Source organism: Ailuropoda melanoleuca, chromosome 8, assembly GCF_002007445.2.
Source record: "Ailuropoda melanoleuca isolate Jingjing chromosome 8, ASM200744v2, whole genome shotgun sequence".
Taxonomy (NCBI): Eukaryota; Metazoa; Chordata; class Mammalia; order Carnivora; family Ursidae; genus Ailuropoda; species Ailuropoda melanoleuca.
In genome coordinates this window covers 56701184-56719640 of record NC_048225.1, presented here as the reverse complement: position 1 = coordinate 56719640, position 18457 = coordinate 56701184, and the positions used below count along the sequence as shown (strand labels likewise).

The 18457-nt window shown below is 44.3% G+C and overlaps 1 protein-coding gene across 4 annotated transcripts; it reads left to right on the top strand.

Moving 5' to 3' along the window:
• Positions 1-1560: 1560 nt before the first annotated feature.
• TRIM21 (tripartite motif containing 21) lies at positions 1561-9887 on the top strand. Of its 4 annotated transcripts, none has more exons than XM_019809285.2 (8): positions 1561-1772; positions 2607-2674; positions 2797-3251; positions 3702-3797; positions 4877-5107; positions 7260-7282; positions 7964-8064; positions 8326-9887. In XM_019809285.2, exons 2-8 carry the CDS (start codon positions 2644-2646, stop codon positions 8874-8876), a joined length of 1488 nt encoding a protein of 495 aa, XP_019664844.2. In that variant the 5' UTR covers positions 1561-1772; positions 2607-2643; the 3' UTR covers positions 8877-9887. The 4 variants fall into 4 exon arrangements, with proteins under 4 accessions (XP_019664844.2, XP_011234725.2, XP_034522345.1 ...); XM_034666454.1 differs by lacking the exon at positions 1561-1772 and adding an exon at positions 1784-1964; XM_011236423.3 differs by lacking the exon at positions 2607-2674.
• Positions 9888-18457: the final 8570 nt, after the last annotated feature.

Below are 18457 nucleotides of genomic sequence, written 5' to 3'. Positions count from 1 at the left end.
CAGGGTTAGCCCTGGATCCACGTCTGCCCTAGCATGAGATCTGTGTTCTTTTGTACCACACCCAACAGTGGCTTACTCGGGGCCTATAGGAATGAGTGAGCTCAGTGATGTGAAGCAGAGTCAGTTTTCTGAGCGTCTGCAAATTCACACAAAGGTCTCTTCCTTTGATTTTTTTTTTTCTACTTTGCTTTCTGGGACTATGTTCCGGGAATTGAATCGGTCTAGTGATACAATTGGGATATTAGATGTCACTTGATAACCTTCCACTACACAAATTCTCTTAAAAACAGAACTGGAAATTTCAAAGAGGCGTGAAGTGTTTTTAGGTTTCCTAAATCCATAGAAAACATTAAGCAAAGTTCAACTGATGTTTTTAGCTTAAGTTATGCAGGGGCAAAAAAATATATGACTTGGAAGGAATTGAGAATTATTCTAGTCTTCTCACCCTTCTTTTTCTCCCCTTCCTTCTCTACAGCCTATAACCACACCCCTCCAGGCTGCCCCTGCAGCCTCTGCTTGAGCCATGGAGCAGCCTGCTGTCTCTGGGCTGTCACTAAAATGAGGGTCTTCCCTAGACCTTTAACTCTCATGCACATACTTTGTCACTTCAAGCAAATCACTTTACTCTTTTCAGATTCCATGTCCTCTCCTGGAATGTGAATTTAAGAACTCCTAAATCACTAAATTGTTATGTGGCCTAAATCGTATAACCTGATATAGCCACAGTATTCACGACAGTCAAAAGATAGAAGCCACCCAAGTGTCCATTCACAGATGAATGGATAAAATGCATATACAAACATTGGGGTATTATTCAGCCTTTAAAAGGAAGGAAATCCTGGCACACGTTACAACAAGGATGAACCTCGAGGATCTTTTGTTAAGTGAAATAAATCAGTCAAAAAAGGACAAATACTGTAGGATTCCACTTACATTGGAGCACCTAAAGAAGTCAGATTCATTGAGACAGAAAATTTAATGGTAGCTGCCAGGTGCTGAGGGGAGGGGATAATGGGGGAATTATTGTTGAACAGGTAACAGAGTTTCAGTCGGACGAGATGAAAAAAGTTCTAAGGATGGTGCTGATGGTCACACACTGATGCGAATGTATTTAATGCCAGTGAACTATATACTTGAAAATGGTTACGATGGTAAATTTTATGTTTTACTACCATTTTTTTAAATAGAAATAACCTCAGAAAATCCCTAGCTCAGTGACAAGCACACCACTGGTGCCCAAAAATGTCAATTCCCTTCTTACCACTCACTGGTGTGACACCTGCCTTGGGTTCATGCGGTATAAACCCCTCACCCCCTCATGTTAAAAAAAAAAATCAAGTCTTTACTCAAAAGGACTTGTTTCTGGAAGTAGGAAGCAGAGGGTGGCATGTAAGGGAGAGCTCCAGGCGCTGTTGTCGCCATCCAGACCTCCGGAAGAGCAGCTCCCGGATGTGGGCACGGCACGAGGTGTGCAGTGATGATAACCTGTGTCAGAGGCGGCAACATGACTCCTCCACCGCAGAGACGATAGTTTAACTTATTAAGTACTGAGGACACGGGAGGGAGCGCGAGCAAGGAGAAAAGCTACGGAGCTCTCGCCAGGGCCAGCCGGGGGCTTCCCGCACCTGCCGCGCCTTCGCTCTGCCCCGCCTCGCGCAGCACCCTCTCCTCCCACTCTCCGCCCCTCGGCCCGCCCCCTTTCCGGACGTGACTGACGGGAAATCGAAAGTGAAATAGGGAACCTGCCGCCAGCTGCCGAGTACCCTGAAAAGGTGAGTGACTCGCCCAGACCCTAGTGCTGGGGGACCTCTCTCTCTCCTGCCCCAGGTCCGAAGGACCCCTTCCATCCCGTGCTCACCCCTAGAGCCTGCAGTCCCACTTGTCCCTTCGCAATGGACCGGGCTCCCGCCCTAGCCCCAGCCGTTCCTTCCGGGCTGGCAGCCTGCCTCGGGTGGGGGGCCCAGGTATGACAGTGGGAAGCCACCGGGAAGGGGGAAGGGGCCAGCCGCCTTGCTGCTGCCACCAGAGCACGGAGAAACCGGGCGGCACCCTAGCCCGGAGCATGGTCCAGGGAATTCCGGGACAGTTCCCCTCTGGGGGTGAGGGTTACGGTTAGGGGTTGGGGTTAGAGAGGGGCACGATGGCTTCAGATGTGAGAAACGTATGAGTCTGTGCCCCAGACGCAACGAAGACAGCTACCAGGTTCCCAGGAAGGAGAGGAGAAGCCAGGGAGCGCTGGGCCGCACGTTTCTGTGTGTAGAGAAACAGAAACATATCCGCACATGCATACTTGCCTACCATAGACAGACATATAGATCTGTGATTACGTACATAATATATTTATTATATATAACTGCTGCCATATTGTGCAGATTAGTGAAGATGTTTGCAAAGCATGCAGCACCTTCTCTGGCACATGGAGTGTCCTTAGTAAGTGGCCCCCGTCATGGTGATGAGCTGTTCAGCAGAGGACTGGGGACCCGGGAGGGGAGAGGATGGACAGGAAAAGCCTGGGCGTGGAGGATGAAGCAGAGATGGCCATGATGAAAATAGAGGTGTAAACAGCTTTATCTCTGAAGTTCTCAGTAACATTCAGTCTCTTTCAGGGACGCAGTTTCCCCTTCTCTCTGACTACATAAGTGGATGAGACTAGAGAGGAGAAGCTCTTACTCAGGTTCATGTTCTGGTCTTATTTTCACCCCTTCCACTTCACTCACCCTCATGTTTTCCTTTGGACTGTGTTTTCTCATACAGCGCTTATCATCTTCTCGTTTCCTGTTCTCCTCTCCCCACTAGGCTACTCCAGGATCTCCACAGTGCTGCTTACTAAGAACATTAGCGCCATGGCCTCAGCAGCACCCTTGGCAATGATGTGGGAGGAGGTCACGTGCCCTATCTGCCTGGATCCCATGGTGGAGCCTATGAGCATTGACTGTGGCCACAGCTTCTGCCACGAATGCATCTCTGAAGTCGGGAAAGATGGCGGCAGTGTCTGTCCTGTGTGTAAGCACAACTTCTTGCTCCGAAACCTCAGACCCAATTGGCCACTAGCTAATATGGTGGACAACCTCAAACAAATGGGCCAGAGTGCCAAGGAGGGCACCCAGGGGGAGTGGTGTAAGGTACACGGAGAGAAACTGCACCTGTTCTGTGAGGAAGATGGGAAGACCCTTTGCTGGGTGTGTTCCCAGTCCCAGAGCCACCGTAACCATCACATGGTCCCTATTGAGGAGGCTGCTCGGGAATACCAGGTGAGGCCTTAGCACGGAGGCATGAGCAGGTCGAAGGGAGATGGGTCCCCCTGCTTTGTTCCCCTGAGCTGGGGAGGCAGAGTCGCCTGTGGAGTGGAGGGGTTGGGGAAATGGAGGGGGTCTCCCCCTTCCATGTCTAATTTAAGCAGAGGACTGCAAGCTCAGCACAACTTTCTCCTTCCCTAGGAGCAGGGAATACACTTGGGAAAATGCTGCAAGGATCACATTTTCTGTGGCCTCCTGGTTCATTAGGAATGAGGAGTGCTCTACCCCTGAACCTCCCCCCCAACAGTATGGCTATATTTTCAAGAAACATCTGCAGAATTCCTACCCCAGTCAGACTGTAGTCTTCTCTCTTTCTCTGCACTCAGGCTTTTCAAAGTACAAACAGGGACATCTTCCTCATGCCACTTCTTGGTCTGGTCAGGCGCTAACCTTTTTTCTCTGCAGGAGAAGCTTCAGGTGGCATTAGGGAAACTGAGAAAAGGACAAGAGTTGGCTGAGGAGTTGGAAGTGAATATTGCAACAAAGAGAACAGCCTGGAAGGCAAGTATCGTGTCCCAAAAGGAATCTCAGATCAGAAGCCAGGGCAGAGTCCAAGGTCCCAGTCTCAAGCCCTAACCATATCTATGCCCATGTGGGGAGGGATAGTATATCTCACTCTCCAAGAATCAGCAGTCCTCTAGGTCTCCTGATAGAGGAGAATAAAAAGGAGAGAGTTCCCAATCAATCAGAAAAATCAAGAGTCTTAAGACAAAGTCCCAAGAGGAACAAGTCATACCCTTAAGCTTCCGCTCCTGGAGCTTAGCCTTAAAACATGACCGCACCCCTGCCTTGGTGTCTGGGGCAGAGGTGCCCCAGGAGAGATGTGCAGTGGCTAGACCTGTCAGGAAATGACAAGTGCTGTGAGGAACAGACTTATGGGAACGACCAAGGCAAGACCTAGAAAAACCAACGTGATCAGGTAGTTGCTTGACCGTGTCCAGATCACTGGTTCAAAGTAGAGTGGAGAACTAAAGCTTGTTCTGCCCCGTAACTGCGAGGTGGGGCGGTCAGGGATTAGAGGAATGGAGGGAACTCATGGCCAACAGAGCCCAGGAAAGGAAGATTTGGGATCGGAGAAGGGTAAGTCAGGCTGTGGTGGCAAAAGGAGTCCTCCTGTGTCATCGGGTGACCTTCAGTCAGTAACAGGAGATGGCAAAGATTGTCCCAAGGACCCCCTTTCCTCAGGACTGAGGAACAGTGTTGTGAGCTTGTGTTTGGGAGGTTGGTGGTGGTGGGGACAGGTGTTACTCTCTCAGGAACTCACGGAGATAATGAAGACAGAGCAGCACAGTTGGGTGCTGACTGGGTTTTGAAAGAGGCTGTAGAACGTCTGATACCGTGGGCCAGTGTAGCTGTGGTTGTAGGGCAGCTACCGTGCCCCCCGCCGCCCCGCCATAATTCCATCTCCCTCTTAGCCCAGAAGCCTCACCTACGTACCTCCCCAGCAGAATAGTGGGTGTGTGTGTGTGTTCTCAAACCCAGAGTGGTAAGTCTACAGGGAATAGAAATAGACATGAACACCTTCGTTCCCGAAGCTGAGGAGATTTTGATAAAAACCTTTCTTTCCATGGACACCGAAGAGTCAGGTTGAGGCACACAAACTGAGGATTCACGCAGAGTTTGTACAGCAGAAAAACTTCCTGGCTACAGAGGAACAGAGGCAACTGCAGAGGCTGGACATGGAGGAGAGGGAACAGCTGAGAATCCTGGGGGAGGCGGAGGCCGTGCTGGCCCAGAAGAGCCAAGCCCTGCAGGAGCTGGTCATGGAGCTGGAGAGAAGGAGCAGGGGCTCAGCGCTGGAGCTGCTGCAGGTGAGCCGGCCCCTCCCTGAGGCTCGAGGAGGAGCTGGAAAGTGGGCAGCCTCAGGGAGCTCTAGCATCAGCAAATGGAAACCGGGTGCCTGGAATAACCGGAATTCAGACTCCTGAGTGGCTGGCATTCAAGCCATGGAGAGGTGCCAACTTAGGAGGGAATTTTCCTTGCAGCAATTAAAAAGAGCAAGCATCCCGTTAGAGCCTGCTAGGACATCTACCAGGTTCACGACCTTGGGAAAGTTCCTTAACCTTTCCATGTCAGGTTTCTCATGTTAAGTGGGTATTATAATATTACACATCTCAAAGGATTTTTCTGAGGATTAAATGAGAGAAACCACCCAAGCTTCTACACGAGCATTGGGCCGTGGGAAAGTTCTCATACATGTAACTGAAAACACGGCACTAGAAAGTAAGAGACAGTAGCCCAGCCCTGCCACCAAGTCCCTCCATGATTCTAGGTCAGGTGCTTTTCTTGTCCTGGACCTACTTTCTCCATTTGTGAAACAAGGGGGAGGGAGTGAACTGAAAAACAAGGATTCTCCAAATGTTAGTCACGAAGTATCATCTTCACCCTTCCCGCCACTTCTGTGGACTACCCAATTTCTGTTAGCGTGTTGTTTTCTTGACATTGTCTCACTCTTATGCTAAATTTCTTCTGATGTAAAAGGACATTTGTCCTGAGCAATAGTAACCAAGGAATCGTGTGTTGATATGTCACTGATTTTTTTTCTATTTTCGTAACAACAGCAGCCATTTTTAAACTTTTTTTTTTTTTAAGATTTTATTTATTTATTCATCAGAGATAGAGACAGCCAGGGAGAGGGGNCATTTTTAAAATAGCACATAGGACATGCCTCAGTGTATTCAACCTGTCATGACATTGCAGTGAGGTGGGTGCTGTTATCTCCGTTTTGTAGATGAGAAAACAGAGGGCCAGAGAGGTTGAGAAACTTAGAGACTAAAGCTGAGTAACTTGACCAGGGTCACCCAAAGTGTGAGAGGCAGAGCTAAAATGAAAATAAGCACATATTTTTTTAAAAAACTCATCCATGCGTGTTCTACTTAAAATCAACTCCNCCATTCTTAAAATAGCACATAGGACATGCCTCAGTATACAACCTGTCATGACATTGCAGTGAGGTGGGTGCTGTTATCTCCGTTTTGTAGATGAGAAAACAGAGGGCCAGAGAGGTTGAGAAACTTAGAGACTAAAGCTGAGTAACTTGACCAGGGTCACCCAAAGTGTGAGAGGCAGAGCTAAAATGAAAATAAGCACATATTTTTTTTAAAAAACTCATCCATGCGTGTTCTACTTAAAATCAACTCCCATCCCCTAATATGTTTCCCAAAACAAGGCAAACTGTTGACCAGAGGGGCTCAAAAGGCCCTTCTGCTCTAACCTCCTACTACAGTTTTTCTCTTCCCAAACCTTTTTCAAGGTCTCTGTCAGACATGGTCCTGAAGCCATTCTTTTGTTTTTTTGTTTTTGTGCAAAAAGGCTGCCTGGATTGGCTTGACATGGCAGGCCCTATTCTCCTCATTCTCTAAATCTTGCTTCTGCCCAACACTGAGCCATGCTTTCTAACACACTTTTGACTGGGCCTAGGAGTGGTGTCAGTTCCCAGGGAAGGGCTCCCAAGCCCTGCAAAAGCATATTCTCAAATGATTCAATTTCACATGCATGAGAAAGCAACATTAACTCCAGGGTAAAACAGAGCCCTTCCTTCCCAAACACAGGCCTGCAAATGAGAGCAGTTTCTGTGCAATCCTGACTTGGCCGTTCTCACCCTATGACTGTCTCTGGGCCTCAGCCAGGCTGGGCTACTTGTTCCTTTCCACTCTCGCTCCCACTCCTCTACCCACAAATCTGGGCTTTCTAATTTGTTTTCTGAATCAGAATCCTTAAACTGGTCATCCTTTCCCTGGCGGTAGGTCACACCCATGCTGGTTACCCTGGTTACCCCACAAACATCCACACCCTTTCTCCTCCAAGCTGGTCAGAAATATTTCAGGTATTGGCCCAGAGGAACAGGGTAGAACAACATCCCGTGGGCCCGGGAGGGGGGGGGGTATCACCTCACCCACAGAACTGAGGTCTCTATGATAAACTGGTGATCCAGAATTTACACTCTATCTCTTTTCTCCTCAGGAGGTGAAAAGTGTCCTGGGAAGGTAAGGAGAGGTTTTCTTTGTAAGAGGAGGGGGCAGCAGGAAGCATATATACCTGTGGAAAGGGTTTTTGAGTTAGAAAAACATGCACTGATCTTTTCCCCATTTTCCTGCCTATTCTCAAAGACCCAATCCTCCATAAAATATTTTCTGGTCTGAAGCTAATTAATGGACATCTCAGTTGGTGAGTTGCCCAAAGTAATTGGACTGTAAGAGTTTTACAAAGTGAAGCCCCGAAAAACCAGGAAATTCTGTGAAGTTCTGAGTCCACAGCCTGCTAGGACTTTGGCTTTAAAAAGAATCTAGCTGGTTACAGATCTCCCAGAAAGACCCAGGTGTGAGAGCAGCAGCATGGGGCATGGGCAAGACTCCTTGGGGTTCCTTATGGAAGTGATTCCATCTGCAGCAGATGCCTCACCTGTAAAATGAAACAGAATGTGCTTGCCTGCTGACCTCAGGCTTGGGGAAGAGATCTAGACTGTCCAGTAGCTTCAGGGGCCCATGTAACCAGGAAGGCCTAGATAGAAACTAAGTCCTACTTCTTTTTGCCTTCCACCCCCAAGGATCCTAACACAAGTGTTTGTAAATTTGCACTAAATTGTTATCTACAAGGGAGGTTATAGTGTCAGGGTTCAGGAGGTTGGGGCAGGAGTTGGAGACAGGGTCTGTAACTGTTTGCCCCAGGAGTGAGTCTTGGAACCTGAAGGAGCTGGACGTCACCTCCCCAGACCTGAGGAGTGTGTGCCTTGTGCCAGGACTGAAGAGGATGCTGAGGACATGTGGAGGTGAGGCAAGTACCAGGTTCCCCACGACTGGGAAACAAAGTGGGTGATGAGGGTGCAGAGTGAGTCCCAGGATCGGGGAGAGATGGCAGGTGGAGATGGTAGGCGAGGGAGGGACAGATAGGTGGTTCCCTCAAAAGTCAGGCCTGGGGGTCATTTCCTTCTACAGTGAGGCTGCGGTCACCCCTCATTCTTACCCACCACAAGCCCAGCGTTCCTGGTTCCCCTCCCTCTCCCAGCCTGACCGAGGTCCTCTCTCTGCAGTACACATCACTCTGGATCCGCACACAGCCAACCCATGGCTCATCCTTTCAGAGGATCGGAGACAAGTGAGGCTTGGAGACAGCCAGCAGGAAGTGCCTGAAAATGAGGACAGATTTGACAGTTATCCCATGGTCCTGGGTGCTCAGTGCTTTGACTCTGGAAAGGTTTACTGGGAGGTAGATGTGACAGGAAAGGAGGCCTGGGACCTGGGTGTTTGTAGAGACTCTGTGCAAAGGAAGGGGCAGTTTTTGCTCAGCCCCGAAGAGGGCTTCTGGACAATTTGGCTGTGGAACGAACAAAGATATGAGGCTGGCACCTGCCCCCAGACTCCCCTTCATCTTCAGGTGCCTCCACGCCAAGTTGGGATCTTCCTGGACTATGAGGCCCGCACTGTCTCCTTCTACAACATCACTGACCATGGCTCCCTCATCTTTACCTTCTCTGAATGTGCCTTCGCCGGACCTCTGCGGCCCTTCTTCAGTACTGGTTTTAATGATAGAGGAAGAAATGCAGCCCCTCTTGTCCTCTGTCCACTGGAGGTGGGATGGTAGGGATCCACTGACCTGTGGTGGCACTCTCGACACCAACACCCCCCACCTTGGTGCCCTTCTCAGCCACTGACCCTGCCTCATTTCCCCAGGAACTCTGAACCACCTTTTCTCTGCAGAGGGGTCAGGATACCAGCAAGCAGACTTTGGGAAGGAATTCACAGAAAATCTACATCAAATGACCTTCAACATCAGCCTTCCTGCTTTCTGATTGCTTTCTGATTCCCTCCGTGAAACAAACTACTTCTATCTGGTCCAAATCACCTGGACCAACCAAAACTTGTCTCTGCCATCTTTGTGTGACCCAAGTCTTGTTTCCTCCTCTCCATCTCTCTACCTTTGGTCACACCTCATACACCTTGCACGGTTTGCAGAGGGGCTTCTTGAATGCATCGGGCCTCAACCTATCCCATTCGATCCTTATTCTTGTACACATCTAGGATTGCAGGTGCAACATACACACATCAGATCATAAGTGGCTCCACACCACCTATAGAAAAACAGTCATCCTTTGAAAATAAAGGCTGAGTGACGCATGCCTTAGATCGCCGCGTTACATATCCAGCCCCTGTGCTCCCCCATCCCTACCATGCTCTTCCAATCACATCTTGTTGATAATGAAGTTGGTCAAAAGGTGTATCAATCTAAGTGGAAGGTGGGATGGGTTTTTGATATGTCAACTCGGCTAGGCCAAAAGCCCCCAGTTTTTCAATCACTAATCTAAATGTTGCTGTGAAGGCATTTTGTAGATGTCATTAAAGTCCATAATCATTTGACTTTAAGGGAGATTGGATTAGGCCTGCCCAACTTATCCAGGACAATTAAGTGAAAGACCTTAAGAGCAAAACTTCACTGAAGTTCACTGAAGATGATCCGTCTACCAATAGCAGCTTTAGCTCCTGCCAGTTACAGCCTGCTGTTCCCAATGCCCTGCCTTGCAGATTGAGGACCTGCCTTGCCAACCCCCACAGTTGCATAAGTGAATTCCTTGCAATAAATTCCTTCATATTTATCTCCTCCTAGTTCTGCTGCTTTGGTGAACCTGAGGGTATGAAGGCCAGGACTGCAGTAAGAGCATCACCTGGTGAAAGCAAACACTCTTGAGTTTAAGCTTTTAAGGTTGGAACAAGAAGTGCTACACTCAAGCAGTGGTAGGCTGTGAGAGAACAGCTATCCTTCCAGCAACCTGAGTCCTTGTCTAAAATCGAATCTCAGGAGGAGAGGCAGAGTAGGGAAGACCCTAAGCTTGCTTCATCCCATGGATAACAAGCTAGATAACACCCACNCAGGAGGAGAGGCAGAGTAGGGAAGACCCTAAGCTTGCTTCATCCCATGGATACAACTAGATAACACCCACTTCAGGGTAAATAACTCAGAAAATGACCTGAAGACTGGCAGAACAAAATCACCACTAAAGGTAGAGAAGAGGCCACATTGACAAGGCAGGAGGGGTGGAGATGTGGCCGAGAGCTAGATGGACCATGGGCCATCCNATTGACAAGGCAGGAAGGGTGGAGATGTGGCCAAGAGCTAGATGGACCATGGGCCATCCACAGGAATGAGGGAGCGACTGGAGCAGAGAAGGGCAAGAAGCAGACGGTCACTCCAGGGAGCCTGCATGGGAAAGACCAATTCCCACAAACTTTGGCTTCAAAAACTAGAAGGGCTGAACTTCATGAGTTTTTATAACTAGTGGGACTTAAAACCTGGAATTTTAAAAATCAGCTAGCTTGACCCTGGGAGAGTCCTGAGGGTGATAGGAAATTGAGTGCCAGACCTTCTAAGATCATGACAAGCAGACCTTAGAAATACAGCATAGAAGCAGCCATTTGAAAAATTCCTGGGGCATATCAGAGGGAGAATTATCTCAGAGCACATCCTGGAAGGGCAGCGTTTGCTGAGGCACTCCTCCCAGAGCAAAGGCCTCTCCCTCCCCCACCACCCAGCACAAACACAAGGCCATCTGCAGGATACAGCGCAGAGCCAACACTCACTATTGAACTCTTTACACCAAGCCCCGCCTACCCACATATCAGCAGATCTGCCTTTTCCAGTCATGCTTGCCTTCGTCCCAGCACTGCAGTCCCCTTCCCCAGAAGACCAGGACAAACATTGCCAACACTGTGTCTCCCAACCCATGTACTCTGTGGGGCCTCAGTCCTGGAGGTGGCAGGACGCCGCCTCCAGAGGAAGACTAGGGCACGCCTTGTTAAAACTGTACACCCTGCCCATGTGCTTTGCAGATCTGGCCTGGTCCCAGCAGCTGCAGTGGTGGCAGGTCTCATTTCAAAAGGAGACTGGCGTGCACCCTGTTAAAGCCATATGCCCCACCTGGGCTGGCCTGGTCTCAGAGGCAGTGGCAGGTCCCCTCTTGCTGGCATGCACACCTTGCAGGCACAGTACATGCCACCTTCTCCAATTCACTCTTGGCCAGAGCCCATACACACTAGGGCCATGAGCCTGGCAGTGCACAAACAGCCCTAACAGGGGCCTGCACCACTCCAAAGGGACTCCTCCCTTCAGGTGAGGGGAAGATAATCACACACATCAGTCAGATAAGTACCCCAGCAGTGGGCCGGGGACAGACGGTGTGATTGCAAGTCCCACTTGCCAACAAAATCTCAGGGCATAACATAGGGAAATCATACTGCAGTTTGGTGCTACTGAATCTCTGACAAATGCATGATCCTACTGAACTGAGGCCCAAGGACACCCTAGAGTGGTCCGCTAACACCAAGGGACCAAACATTGCCCACAACAGGCAAAGAGAGCCACTGCAGATAACTCGACTGAAGGAAAAAGGGGCCAAGACACAACAGCAGGGCACACACACATACATTGGAGCCACCTCTGAAGTGCCAGATTCTGATAAATAGGGGACATTGCACTGCAGGGCATTACAGGACCTCCTCATAAGGCCATTACTTTTAAGAGCCAGAGACATAGCTGATGCTCCTGACACACAGAAAGAGACACAGACAGTAAGACAAGATGAAGAGACAGAAGAATATGTCCCAAATGAAAGTACAGGGCAAACCACAGCAAGAGACCTAAGTAAAACAGATATTACTTATCTTCTAGAGATAGAGAATTTAAAGTAATGATCATTGAGATGATCACCAGACTTGAGAAAAGAGTGGATTACATCAGTGGAATCCTTAAAGCAAAATCAGAAAAGGAGAACACAATAAAACTAAAAATATACTAGATGGAATTAATAGACTAGAGGAAGCAGAACAACAAATTAGCAATCTGGAGGACAGAGTAATGGAAAGTAATCAAGCTAAGCAGGTGAGAAAAAAAAATATTAAGCAAATAAGAATAGACTTAAGGAGTTCAGTGATTCCATCGGACATAATAACATTCACATTATAGGGATCCCAGAAGAACAGAGGAGGGGACAGAAAATGTATTCGAAGAAACAACAGCTGGAAACTTCCCTAATCTGGGAAAGGAAACACATATCCAGATCCAGGAAACACAGAGATCCCCAAACAAAATCAACCCAAGGAGGTCCACATGAAGACACATAGTAGTTAAAATGGCAAAAAGTAGTGATAAGGAGAGAATTTTAAAAGCACCAAGATAAAAGAAGACAGTTACCCACAAGGGAAGCCCATAAGCCTATCAGCAAATTTTTCAGCAGAAACTCTAGGCCAGAAGGGGATTTGACATGATATAGTCAAAGTGCTGAAAGGAAGAAAAAAAAATCTACAGCCAAGAATATTCTATCCGTCAAGGCTATCATTCAGAATAGAAGAGGTAAAGAGTTTAGCAGACAAAAGCTAAAGGAGCTCGTGACCACTAAACCAGTCTTACAAGAAATGTTAAAGGGGACTCTGAGTAGAAAGGAAAGACCATAATAGTAAGAATGTAGTAAGCACAAAAGCAGTAAAAATGAGTATATCCATAAAAATTAGCCAAGAGAATCACAAAAAGATGTAAAGGATGACAATATATACCTAAAACATGGGAAGAGAGGAATAAAGAATGGGTTCAATCTTAAGTGACCATCAACTTAATATAGACTGCTGTATGCAGATGTTATATACAAACTAGTATATATAACCACAAATCAAAAACCAATAATAAATATGCAAAAAATAAAAGAATCCAAGTATATCACTAAAGAAGTCCAGAAAATAATGAGAAAAAAAGAGAAGGATGAGAAAAGAACAAAAACAACCACAAAACAAGTAACAAGATGACAATAAATATATACCTATTAATAATTACTTTGAATGTAAATGAACTAAATTCTCCAATCAAAAGACATAGGGTGACAGAATGGATTAAAAAACAAGACCCATCTATGTCCTGCCGACAAGAGACTCATTTCAGACCTAAAGACACATGCAAATTGAAAATGAGGGGTTGGAGAAACATTTTTCATGCAAATGGATATGAAAAGAAAACCAGGCAACAATACTTACATGAGACAAATAGTCTTTAAAACAAAGACTGTAACAAAAGACAAGGACACTATATAATAACAAATGGAACAATCCAACAAGAAGATAGAAAAATTGTAAATATTTATACACCCAATATGGGAGTACCCAAATACATATAACAGTTAATAACAAACATAGAGGAGCACAATAAAACATATTGTATTATCAATCATAATACAATAATAGTTGGGGACTATAACACCCCACTTACATCAAGGGACAGATCACCAAACAGAAAATCAACAAGGAAACAGTGGCTTTGAATGACACACTGGATCCAATGGATTTAACAGATATATTCAGAACATCCCATCCTAAAATAGCAGAATACATAATCTTTTCAAGTACACATGGGACATTCTCCAGAATAGATCACAGAATAGGCCACAAAACAAGTCTCAACACATTTGATCATGGTATGATCAAAGTCATAGCACATATTCTCTGACCACAACATTATGAAGCTAGAAAGCAACCACAAGAAAAAATCTGGAAAGTACACAAATATATGAAGGTTAAATAACATACTACTGATCAACGAATGTCCAAACAAAAAAAAAAATAAAAAATTACATAGAAATGAAAATAAAAATACAACAGTCCAAAGCTCTGGCATGCAACAAAAGTGTGCTAAGAGGAAAGTTTAGAACAATAGAGACCTATCTCAAGAAGCAAGAAAAATCTCAAATAGGCAACCTAACCTTATACCTAAAGGACCTGGAAAAAGAAGAAAAAAGAAAAAAGAAGAAAGAAAGAAAAAGAAAGAAAGAAAGAAAGAAAGAAAGAAAGAAAGAAAGAAAGAAAGAAAGAAAAGCAAAAAGGAAGGAAATAATAAATGATATAGAAACTAAATAGAACAGATCAATGAAATCAGGAGCTTGTTTTATGAAAAAATCAACAAAATTGATAAACCTCTAACCAGACTCATTAAAAAAACAAAAAGAAGACTCAAACAAAATCACAAATGAAAGAGGAGAAAAGTTCATAGCAGCAAAGTCCACAATAGCCAAACTGGAAGGAGCTGAGATGTCCTTCAGCAGATGAATGGATAAAGAAGATGTAGTACATATATACAATGGAATATTACTCAGCCATCAGAAATGATGAATACCCACCATTTGCATCGACATGGATGTAACTGGAGGGGATTTTGTTAAGTGAAGTAAGTCAAGCAGAAAAAGACAATTATCATATGATTTCACTCATATGTGGAACATAAGCAATAGCACAGAGGACCATAGGGGAAGGGAGGGAAATCCGAAGTGCGAGAAATCAGAGAGGGAGATGAACCATGAGAGACTATGGACCCCAGGAAACAATCTCAGGGTTTCAGAGGGGAGGAGGGTGAGGGAGGGGGTAAGATTGTGATGGGTATTGAGGAGGGCATATGCTGTGATGAGCACAATGATTCAATAATGAATCATTGAACACTACATCAAAAACTAATTATGTACTATACAGTGGTTAATTGAACTTAAAAAAAAAAAACCCTCCTCCTAACTCCCATCTTTGACCCTTGGCAATTACTCCAAGTCTATAGTTTTGTTATTTCAAGAATGTTGTATAAATAAAATCATAAAATGCTTGAAAAAAAAAAAGAAAGAGGAGAAATGACAACTGACACCACAAACATACAAAACATTGCAAGAAATTGCAGGGAGATCAGTAGGAGAAGGAAGGGAAGAATGAGAAACAAACAGGGCTTCAGAGGGGAGGGGGGTTGGGGATTGGGATAGGCCAGTGATGGGTATTAAGGAGGGCAGGTAGTGCATGGAGCACTGGGTGTTACACGCAATGAATCATGGAACAGTACATCAAAAACTAATGATGTACTGCATGGTGACTAACATAATAAAAAATATTTTTTTAAATGCAAGAGAACATTATGAAAAATTATATGCCAACAAACTGGACAACCTAGAAGAAATAAATTCATAGAAATGTATAACCTACCAAAACTGAAGTAGGAAGAAACATAAAAATTGAATAGACTGATTACCAACAGTGAAACTGAATCAGTAATCAAAAAACTCCCAACAAATAAAAGTCCAGGTCCAGATGGTTTCATACGTGAATTCTACCAAATATTTAGAGTTAACACCTATTCTTCTCAAACTTTTCCAAAAAATAAAAGAGGAAGGAAAACATTATCCTGATACCAAAACCAGATAAAGTCACCACAAAAAAAGACAAGTGCAGACCAATATCCCTGATGTACATAGATGCAGAAATCCTCAACAAGATATTAGCAAACCAAATCCAACAATACATTTTAAAAAATCATTCACGATCAGGTGGGATTTATTCCCTGGATGCAAAGATGGTTCAATATTCACACGTCAATCAACATGATACATCACATCAACAAAAGAAAGGGTAAAAACCAAATGATTGTTTCAGTTGATGCAAAAAAAGCATTTGATAAAGTACAACATCCATTCATGATAAAAAAAAAAAACCCTCAACAACGTGGGTTCAGAGGGAACATCTCTCAAAATAATAAAGACCTTATATGAAAAACCCACCACTAACATCATCCTTAATGGGGAAAAAGGGAGAGCTTTTCCCCTAAGGTTAAGGTCAGGAAAAAGACAATGATGTCCATTCACCACTTTTATTCAACACAGTACTAGAAGTCTAGCCACAGCAATCAGATAACAAAAAGAAATAAAAGGCACCCAAATGGGTAAGGAAGAAGTAAAACTTTCACTATTGCAGATGACATGATACTCTATACAGAAAATCCCTAAAGACTCCACCACAAAAACTACTAGAACTGATAAATGAATTCAGTAAGGTTACAGGACACAAAATTGATGTACAGAAACCTGTTGCATTTCTATACACCAATAATGAAGCAATAGAAAGAGAAATTAAGAAAACAATCCCATTTACAATAAAAATAATAAAATACCTAGTGATAAATTTAAAAAGATGAAAGACCTATACTCTGAAAACTATAAAACATTGATGAAATAAATTGAAGAAGACACAGAGATTCCATGTTCATGGATTGGAAAAACAAATATTTTTAAAATGTCTACGCTACCCAAAGCAGTCTACACATTTAATGTAATCTCTGTCAAAATTGTCAAAATATGAAGAGCATTTTTTGTAGAACTATAACAAACAATCTTAAAATTTGTATGGAACAATAAAAGACCACAAATAGATGAAGCAATCTAAAAAAAAGAAAAACAAAACTGGAGGCATCACAATTCCAGACTTAAAGTTATACTACAAAGCTGTGGTGATCAAAACAGTATAGTAATGGCACAAAAACAGACACATAGATCAGTGGAATAGAGTAGAAAGTCCAAGAAATAAACCCACAACTATATGGTCAATTAATCTTTGACAAAGTAGGCAAGAATGTGCAATGGGAAAAGGATAATCTCTTGAACAAATGATGTTGGAAAAACTGGACAGCTACATGCAGAAGAATGAAATTGGACCACTTTCTTTCACCATACACAAAAATAAATTCAAAATGGATTAACTATTTAAATGTGAGACCTAAAATCATAAAAATCCTAGAGGAGAATCAGGCAGTAACCTCCTGACACCAGCCATAGCTGGTAGTATTCAAAATGACATATCCAATAAAGGGTTAGTATTCAAAATTAATTTTTAAAAGGGTGCCTGGGTGGCTCAGTCAGTTAAGCATATAGCACTTGATCTTGGCTCAGGTCATGACCTCAGGGTTGTGAGACTAAGCCCCACACTGGGCTGCATGCTGAGTATAGGACCTGCTTAAGATTCTCTCTTTCCTGCTTACACCCCTCCTTTCTTCTTCCCTTTCTTCTCCTACTGATCTTCCTACTTCTTATGTTCCATAACAGAAGGGGGATTGAACCATGAGAGACTATGGACTCTGGGAAACAAACTGAGGGCTTCAGAGGGGAGGGGAGTGGGGGAATGGGATAGGTCGGTGATGGGTATTAAGGAGGGCACGTATTGCATGGTGCACTGAGTGTTATATGCAAGTAATGAATCATGGAACTTTACATCAAAAACTAGGGATGTACTGTATGGTAACTAACATAATAAAAAATATTTAAAAAAAAAAAAAGATTCTCTCTCTCCCTCTACCTCTGCCCCTCCCTGCCCTACTTGTATGCTCTCTCTCTCTCAAAAAAAAAAATATATATGTCACTTAATACAACTCAACACACATAAAAAAACAATCTAATTAAAATGGGAAGAAGATACGAACAGACATTTCTCCAAATGTCAGATGGCCAACAGACACATGAAAAATATTTCAACACCACTCATTATCGGAAATGCAAATCAAAACTATGATGAGATATCACCTCATACCATCAGAATAGCTAAAATCAAAAATTCAAAAAACAAGTATTGGCAAGGCAGTGGAGGAAAAGGAACTCTCATGCACTGTTGTTGGCAATGCAAACTGGTACAGCCATTGTGGAAAACAGTATAGTTTCCTCAAAAAATTAAAAACAGAACTATTCCTACAATCCAGTAATTGCATTACTGGATATTTATTTATCCAAGGAACAAGAAAACATTAATTTGATGGGATAGATGCACCCCTCTGTTAGTTACAGCACTATTTACAATAGCCAAATTGCGGAAGCAGCCTGAGTGTCATCAATTCATGAATAGATGAAGATGTGAAACACACACACACACACACACACACACACACACACACACTGGAATATTATTCAGCCATAAAAAAAAGAATGAAATCTTGGCATTTGCAACAACATGGATGGATCTAGAGAGTATAATGCTAAGGGAAATAGTCAATGAGGTAAAGACAAATATTGTATTATTTCACTCATATGTGGAATTTAAGAAACAAAACAAAGAACAAAAGAGAGAGAGAGAGAGAAACCAAAAAACAGACTCTTAACTATAGAGAACAAACAGATGGTTACCAGAAGGGAGGTGGGTGGGGGAATGGGTGAAATAGATAAAGGGGATTAAGAGTACACTTATTTGGGGCACCTGGATGGCTCAATATTTGAGCCTCTGACACTTGATCTCAGTTCAGATCTTGATCTCAGGATTGTAAGGTCATGCCCCATGTTGGGCTCCACTCTGGGTATGGAGCCTACTTCCTAAAAAAAAAAAATTACACTTATCTTCATGAGCACT

Coding starts and splice junctions, on each gene's coding strand:
- TRIM21 (XM_019809285.2), top strand. CDS start 2,644: ATGAGACTAGAGAGGAGAAGCTCTTACTCAG. Junction 7,283..7,963: donor GTGAAAAGTGTCCTGGGAAG/GTAAGGAGAGGT, acceptor TGTTTGCCCCAG/GAGTGAGTCTTGGAACCTGA. Junction 8,065..8,325: donor GATGCTGAGGACATGTGGAG/GTGAGGCAAGTA, acceptor CTCTCTCTGCAG/TACACATCACTCTGGATCCG.